This window comes from Leucoraja erinacea, chromosome 28 (assembly GCF_028641065.1).
Source record: "Leucoraja erinacea ecotype New England chromosome 28, Leri_hhj_1, whole genome shotgun sequence".
In the NCBI taxonomy this organism is placed as follows: Eukaryota; Metazoa; Chordata; class Chondrichthyes; order Rajiformes; family Rajidae; genus Leucoraja; species Leucoraja erinaceus.
In genome coordinates, this window is record NC_073404.1 from 9,565,449 (window position 1) to 9,574,376 (window position 8,928).

General features: G+C 45.1%; 1 protein-coding gene across 1 annotated transcript in view; it reads right to left on the reverse strand.

Moving 5' to 3' along the window:
• The window catches only part of ppm1e (protein phosphatase, Mg2+/Mn2+ dependent, 1E), a 96,818-nt gene extending 87,890 nt beyond the window's left edge, over positions 1-8,928 (reverse strand). Inside the window, exon 1 of the mRNA XM_055657665.1 lies at positions 8,665-8,928. Within this exon, the coding sequence (XP_055513640.1) occupies positions 8,665-8,846 (182 nt within the window). The 5' untranslated portion in view covers positions 8,847-8,928. The remainder of the gene's footprint in view (positions 1-8,664) is intronic.

Here is an 8,928-nt window from a genome sequence, read left to right on the forward strand (position 1 = left end):
AAGGACTTATGGTTATGGTTGGGAAGGTACTAATTGATGGATATGGATTCAATCACTGCCTTCATAAGGAAATTGGAATAAAATATGCATAGAGTTTGGGAAGCAGTGGGGGGCATTGGACCAGAGAAAGCCCCCACCTGAAAAGTTGCCATACATTCCTACACAGATGCTGCCTGACCTGCTGAGTTACTGCAGCATTTTGTGTTTTATGCAAGATTCCAGCATCTGCACTTCCTTGTGGCTCCAGCACAGACTTAATGGGCTGAATGTCCTTCTGTGTTACATTATTCTAGGATTCTGACAAAGTGGGAAGTTTCATCATGGGAGACTGCACAAAGAGCCTGCTGATATTTGTCTGACTAAAGCTATATCTGAACCTTCAGATCAGACAATTTAGATTCACTCTAATACATTTCCTCTGAGGCTCTCAGCGTGCGATCTCAGCCGGAATAGCTTTTCAACCTGTGAGCTATAACTGGGAATGAAAATGCCCTTTGAGATCACCCAAGACACAAATGCAGATCTGTGAGCTGTACTGCATTTGTTGTATTTAATTGTAGCAGTTTGGAAACTGCTCCCTATTATCGTGCATGCGGCTTCCAACGCTTGAAATCCTCTCTCAATGTCAGAAACAGGGTCCCTGAGGGCTGCATCCCTCTGATGAAATGCATCCTCCCCTGGGGGGGAAACTCTCGTCTGAGGAAATTACAGCTGCTTCGTACAGTCATCAACAATTTGCACATAAACAGCATCTTTAACAGCGGAAAAATACAAAATGCTAGAGGAACTCAGTGGCGCAGGCAGCATCTGTCGAGGGAATGGATAGATGATGTTTTGGATCGGGATCCTTCAGTCTGAGGAGGAGTCCCGACCCGAATCGCCGTCTGTCCATTCCTTCCACAGATGCTGCCAGCCCCGCTGAGCTCCTCCAGCTTTTTGTATTTTGTTCAAGATTCCAGCATCTGCAGTTCCTTGTATCTCTCTTTAACAATCGAACAGGTCCAAAGGTGCTTCATGCAAGTGATCATTGGTGCATTTTAGAAGAGGTAACCATAAAATGTGTGAAAGGAGAGCGTTTAAAGAGTGTCTTAAAGCAGGAGAAAGAGTCGGAGAGGCTGAAAAGGTTTAGGGGTCCATTCCAAAGTTTAGAACTCGGGAGCCAGATAGACAACAAAAATGTCTTGGGTTGAGTTTGATGGACTGGTAGGGTGGAGGGAGGGGCGTGCAGTTAAAAGCTTCACAGAGATTCGAACACACCCTGATGCCTGCAATGCAAAAGGTACTACTTCCATGCAAGATGTTAAATCAACACCCTGCTTGCATGCTCAGATGGCTTCCAAGTTCCCAGGTCTGCCTGTCAGCAAAGGAAACCGCCCTACATTGATCCACAAAACCAATTCGGCACAGTCTATGGGTTCTTCCTGTGCACCTTCCACCGCATTTTGTCACAACAGCGGTACGATTTAAAAGTACATCACTGGCTTTGGACACCTGACATTTTGGACATTTGGTCATATCTAAAGCGCGGTATAAATGCAAGTTTGCTCTTTCTGACTCCTGCTGATTGAAGGCCAGGAGTCCAAACTCATAATAACTGAAGTAGTTTCTGCGCACAGTAACACCTTCCCAACGAGGGTAATCTGTTTCAACGAGGTTGTCTCAAGGCTGGGCTGGAGGAGGTCAGAAGGGGGTAGAATTCATCTGCTCAGCAGTGGGATCCTCTCAGTCCCCCGATGGTGATGCACTGATCTCTACAGTCATCATCCAAGAGGCAGCAACTCCAACACCACAGCATTACCTCAGTGCTGCCCTGGGGCTCTCACTAGGTAAAAACAAGCACTGAGCTTTGCCAAATTGATGTAATGCTGAGCAATCAAATGTGGTTAAGAGTACTTTACCCATGCCTCCGGCTACCCTGCAGGTTATACACTGGAGAACATACGTGGCTTTGATGAGATCTGTTGATAAGATGCGTATAGAAAATTATGGGAGGCATAGATAGGGTAGACAATCAGAACCTTTATTCCCCCCCCCCCTCACCCTCCAAGCCCCCAAGGTAGAAATGTCCAACACGGCAGGACATAGCTATTAGATGAGAAGGAAAGTTTAATCAAGATGTGCAGGGCATTTATTTTTTTACACAGAGAGTGACGGTGGAATCAGGTACAATAATGGTGATTAAGAGGCTTCTGGATGGAAGGAATAGAGGGATTTGGATCATGTACAGCAAATGAGATCCGTTTAACTTGGCATTATGTTTGACACAAACATTGTGGACTGAAGGACCCGTTCCTGTGCTATGATCTACGTTGGCCCTCGAGCTGTGTATTTACCACACAAATTCTGAGGCAGGTGGAGCCTGAGGCTTGGTGCAATGGAGTGGTAACTGGAATATGACTGGACCTCAGCTACAGCGAGGTTTTCCATGGGCTGTACACATCTACTTGCCACTCCAGGCATGGTCAACACATGAATGTCCAGAAGCCTTTGTTGAACCATGTCGCCCTCTAGTAGGAATAATTGGAAAGTGCAGCAGGGCGCCACAAGCCAAGTACATTGCAGAAGGTTCACTATCACAAAGGTGTACTGTCACAAAGAAACGTACCACAACAGCCTTAGAAGAATATTACTGTTCAATGCATTTGCAGAATCATAGCGAACATCCACATGTAAAAAAGTCAGTCATGACTTTGTCAATACATACCTGGACTAGAAAGATGGGATTATGCCAATAATTAAATGCAACAGAGATGCAGGCCCTTTGGTCCAACTCAGCCTTGCAAACCAAGGTGACTTCCTGTGCTAGTCCCAGTTGCCTGCATTTGCCCCATATCCCCCCTAATCATTTTCTATCCATGTACCTGTCCCTTGCCTTCTAAACATTGTAATTATACCTGCTTCAACAGCTTCCTCTGGCAGCCTATTCCAGATACTGGCCACTCTGTGTGGAAAAACGTATCCCTTAGGTCAGCGTCAAGTCTTTCCCCTCTCACCTTAAACCTGTCTCTTTTAGTTTTAGACCCCTGCCCTGGGAAAAAAACGGTGACAACCCACCTTATCTATGCCGCTAATGGTTTTAGAAACGTCTATAAGGTCACCCCTCAGCCTCCTTTATTCCGGGGAAAACAGTCTATCAGGACTCTCCTTAATACTCTAGCCCATGAGTCCTGGCAAAGTGCTTGTGAGTCTTTTCTGCACCCCCTCTAGTCTAAATCTCATTGTACAGTATGGTGACCAGAACGGCACTCAATATTCCAGATGCAGTCTTGTACATCTGAAACATGGTGTCCCAACCCTTGTACCCAGTGCTGAGACCAATGAAGGCAATTATGCCATATGCCATCTTTACCACCTTGTCTAGCTATATCTCAACTTTCAGGGACCAACTTTTGCTCCCCGGACCCTATCATTCACTGTGTAATGTCTTGCCCTGCCTGGTTTAATCTCCAAATATTCTACACCTTGCACATGTCCAAGTTAAATTCTATTAGCACCCACTTTCCCAAACCCATGGACCCAGGACCCAGCAACCCCCCTTCCAAACTGGATCCTTGACGTCCTGACCCATAGACCAGTCACTAAAGATAGACAAAACATCCTCCATGATAATTCTCAACATTAGGGCCCCACAAGACTGCGTTTCCAGCCCCTTACTATACTCCTATGACCATGTTGTCAACTTCTATTTCCATCTGTAAGTTTGCAGATGATAAACCCATAGTAGGCCAGATCACAAAAAATGACAAGACAGAGTACAGGAAGGGGATAAAGATGTTAGTAACATGGTGTTTAAACAATCACCTCAATCACCCTTCTCTCCTCTCCTGTTGGGAAGGAGATACAAAAGCTTGAAAGCATCTACTACCAGATTGAAAAACAGTTTTTATCCGCTGTTATTAGACTCTCGAATAGACCTCTCATATGCTAAGAATAAATTTCCAATCTTGGATGTTTTTGCACTTTCCCTATAGCAGTAACACCATATTTTGGATTCCATTTATTTTCTTATTTGCACTACCCGATGTATTTTTCTAGATAAATATACAATAATATCAACTATTCTGTAACCTCCACAATGATACTATAACTGGGATGACACTATAACTATTGTTTTCCCTCTTTCTCAGTTCTGATAAATTGTCGTCCCCGAAATGCTAGATATTGCTCCTTCCATAGATGCCGCCTGACCTGCTAAGTGTTTTCTGCTATTACTCTATATTAGATTTTCATCTTTTAAGTCTTTGTTTTTACTTCCTCCACGGACTCTACAACACTTTGTAACAGGGTGACCAGAACAGTTTGAAACAGGTCAGTGCCGACACTCATTAAACAGGATTCTGGCAGACTTTCATTGAGATGGATCATATGTGATCCCACACTCCATAAGACATAGAACACAACAGTGGACAGGTTATGTTGAACCATTATAAGGCATTGGTTAGGCTTTTGTCAAAGCACTGCATCGTCGCCTATTCCTTCTCTCCATAGATGGTGCCTCACCCGCTGAGGTCCTACAGCACTTTTGTCTACCTTCGATTTTTCCAGCATCCAGAAAGAAACTTACAAAATTCTTAAGGGGTTGGACAGGCTAGATGCAGGATGATTGTTTCTGATGTTGGGGAAGTCCAGAACAAGGGGTCACAGTTTAAGGATAAGGGGGAAATCTTTTAGGACCGAGATAAGGAAAACATTTTTCACATAGAGAGTGGTGAAGCTCTGGAATTCTCTGCCACAGGAGGTGGTTGAGGCCAATTCGTTGGCTATATTTAAGAGGGAGTTAGATGTGGCCCTTGTGGCTAAAGGGATCAGGGGGTATGGAGAGAAGGCAGGTGCAGGATACTGAGTTGGATGATCAGCCATGATCATATTGAATGGCGGTGCAGGCTCGAAGGGCCGAATGGCCTACTCCTGCACCTATTTTCTATGTTTCTATCTGCAGTTCTTTCTTAAAACACTGCATCGAAATCTGATCACTTCATTTTAGGAAGGGTGAGAATGCCAGAATGGTGCAGAAGAGATTTACCAGAACAAAATGAAGAATTTCAGCCCACAAAGTAGAGGAACAGCACAGACTGTTACCCGTGAAGCAATGTAGACTAAAAATAATTAATGACAGAAAAGTAGTTTTCAGGATGAATAGAAGGAAGCTGCTCTCAAGGCAAAACAAAATGCTGGAGGAAATCAGTGGGTCATGCAACATCTGTGGAGGGAATGGACAGGTGACTTCTCGGGTGTTTTGCCTAAGATTCCAATATCTGCAGTTGCTTGCATCTGTGCTCTCTGCTGTGGATAGTTTAAGGACCATGCTATATGGATTTAAAGTGACTTGCTAAATACACAAAGCCAATGCAAGGAAAAAAACATTTTTATTCAGCAAACAGCAGGGTGGAGTGAGGGGCCTGTTCCTGTGCCGTTCTTTTTTGATGTTTATTTACAGTCTATTAACAGACACTCACCAACTATAAAGATGATAAATACAAAATAGACCAATGTTTCAAAGCACAATAGACTAGACACTCAAGGGAAAATAACGTGCAAAGCAACAGGGAGATTTGGGGAAATGAGTGCGCAAATTGGTTTACAAAGAGTGGATGTAGAATTATGGATCATATACCTCTTCTTGTTCCATAACAAGTATGGTATAACAGAGCAGTACAGATACCACGCTGATGGGTGTATCTTGCCGGCAAAACTGACATTGTTCCCAAGGGAGAATGCCACGCTGTGCTGGTGTAATACTATTGCTTGCGAGGAAAGCAGGGAATAGCATCGGCAGCATTGCCTTGCCCTTGCACTCCACAAGTGGAAAGAGGATTGTTCCACGACTTGGATCTCCAGGGATATGTTCAACAAAACGCCTTGCTTGAGGGCTTGAACACTCAATGCAAACCAGCCATCCCCGAGCTGGACTGGACACTCCCAGAGATAATGTCACTGCCCAGTACACAGACATTATTTAATGTCTATGCAACATGCACATTCTCTGCTGGAATTAGAGTTACAGGGTGGGTCAGAGAGGGTCAGGGTGAGTGGAGAAAGTGTATGAAAAGGCATCAGTGGGGGGTATGCTCATTGGGGTTAATATTGGTCAGCATCTGGATCAACACACAAGGTGTCTCAAATGCCAAAGTTAAATTTCCACACGAGCAAAAGAAAAAACTGCTGGAGGAACTCAGCAGGTCAGGCAGCACCTGTGGAGCAGAGGTAGAGTTGCTTCTTCACAGCGCCAGAGACCCAGGTTCAATCCTGACTACAGGTGCTTGTCTGTACGGAGTTTGTACGTTCTCCCTCCGACCTGCGGGGGTTTTCTCCGAGATAGAAACATAGAAAATAGGTGCAGGAGTAGGCCATTCGGTCCTTCGAGCCAGCATCGCCATTCAATATGATCATGGCTGATCATCTAAAATCAGTATCCCGTTCTGACTTTTTCCCTATTATCCCTTGATCCCGTTAGCCTTAAGAGCTAAATCTAACTGTCTCTTGAAAACATCCAGTGAATCCCCAACTTCCATCCTGGATCTGTGTCTCGACCCCGAATTGTCACCTATTCCTGTTCTCCAGAGATGCTGTCTGACCTGCTGAGTTACTCCAACTTTTTGTTTCCATCTCAGGATTAAATCACATCTACCTCTGGAGATCTTCGGTTTCCTCCCACACTCCAAAGACGGACAGGTCTGTAGGTTTATTGGTTTGGTATAAATGTAACTTGTCCCTACTGTGTGTAGGACTAGTGTTAGTGTGCGGGGTTTGCTGGTCGGTGCGGACTCGGTGGGCCGAAGGGCCTGTTTCCGCGCTGTATCTCTAAACTAAAAATAAACTAAACAAAATGAACAGTCGACGTTTCAGTTTGTAGGGTCCCAACTCGAAACGTTGCCTATCCACTGCTTCCACACATGCGGGTTTTTTTTAAGTTTAGTTTATTTTCACGTGTACCGAAGTCGAGTGACAAGTTCCTCCAGCACTTTGTCTTTTGCTCCAGATTCCAGCATCTGCAGTTCCTTGCGTCTCCTACTCTCCTCTGATCCCCGCTTCAAATGACCCGACTCCCATTCCCAGCCTCGATAGAAGGAACAGCCTTTAATCTCTGACACTGTGAGTATTTAGTCTCTGACACATTCCAAATAAATTCCCATGCTAAGAATTCAAAGCAGAGAAAAATGCAGTAATTTTGAAATAAATACAAGCGCGTGTGTGTGTGTGGGGGGGGGGGGGGGGGGGGGTGATTAGTGGTTAATCGTGAAGGATCAATTGAGTGGAATAAAAGTAATCTTTACAATGTGAAGACCGAAAATTGTTCTCGTGAGTAAAATATTCCTGCACTTAACTGGTAAGATATTGCTCCGTTTATTTTAAATGGTGATAATATAAACGATACCAATGATCACCACAGGAACGGAGATAAAGTAGCGGGGGCGCGCCTGTCAGTTTCAGACGGCAGAAGGAACACCCTCAACCAGCGAGTAATAGCATCATGTGTCTCCGCCGTGAGAAGAGAGGACTGACTGGGAGAGGAACCCGTCCACTGAAATCCAATCGTCGATGCATTCTGCTTTGAGCAAATGCACAAGGATGTACGGACGAGTTAAAGCCATTGATTTGTCTGCCTGCTCCGAGAGGATTTCCCCAGTTAGTGAAGTGCGAAGCCACGATCTCATTGGAGACAGGCTTCGAGCCAAGTCTGCCCTGACATTTACAAAAAAAACTCGGAATGCAAACATGAAAACAGGAACACATTCGCCATACATGTCTTTAAAAAAAATACATCGTTGTCTCGCCACACTCTTTTGTGGGAAAGTAATAATATGCAGTAATATGTGAGTCTTTAAGGGGCACAAAGCGATCGGTTAACTGGTCATAGGCTGCTCTGTAAAGCATCAGCGTGTACGAGGATATACCACTCGCCTTTTAGAAATACGCACTCCTCCAACTTCACTGGCAACTGTAACTTTTATTCTTTATAAAAACTACTGTTTGCAGTCTGTGTAAATAAATGCGCGTTAAAATATGGGAATCCCTGAAACGTCGGGGCTGCCGGTTTAAAAACTAATAGTAGATTAATCGGTCATTCCCATGGGTCACACTGAGCCTTTCCGAATTAGTGGTTTAGGATAAGCTCGGATAAATACTCACAATGCTATGCGCCTTTTCTTTGTGGTTTTGCAATTGCCTTTGACTGCAAGGAGAGTCAAAAACTGTTTGTATATTTCTCTCCGTCTCCCCGCCAGATAAGCCCCTCTAACCCAGTTCCCCAGGTACAGGTTACCACACCGGAGCTTTCAATGTCATGTTCACACAATGTATGAAAAAGACCGTTCATTTCACAACAAAGATCAGCGCGCTTTAAGCCCCGCTAATCTAACAAATGCTCTCCATTTTTTGTAATCCTCTCCAATTGCATTACATTTTAATGCAATCAGCAGTTGGCCCTCAAGACAAATTTAATTTGCTCTCGGCCCTCCCCCCGGCGACCAGAGCTTTGTAAAGGCTGCATTTTGTTTGACGTCTTGACCTTCAGTTCGCGACGGCTTGCAAAATACTTTAAACCACGCTCCCCCATCCCACTTGTTTTTGTTGCTTGCAATTGTTTCCATTGTTTCCACTGCCCCCCGTTCAATGCAAACGCTGCCTATTGTTGTACATTGTAGTCTGACATCGGTACTTAACTATCTGCAGAGATGCTGGAGGCACAGGTCTAGGCACTCTCCCTCCACCTCGTCTTCCGTGATGTGGTTGGAGACAGGCCGGAGTGGCGGCGGGTCGTCTTCGCCCAAGGGCCCCCGGAATTCCCGCAATAGCAGCTCCAGGAACCTCCGGAAAGCTTTCTCCTCGCTGGCCGACGATGCCATCGCTTCGCATTCCCGGAGCCCGGCGGTGCGCACACGATCTGGGCTCAGTGTGAGTCTGCTTCCCAGTGACAGTGGGCGGTGC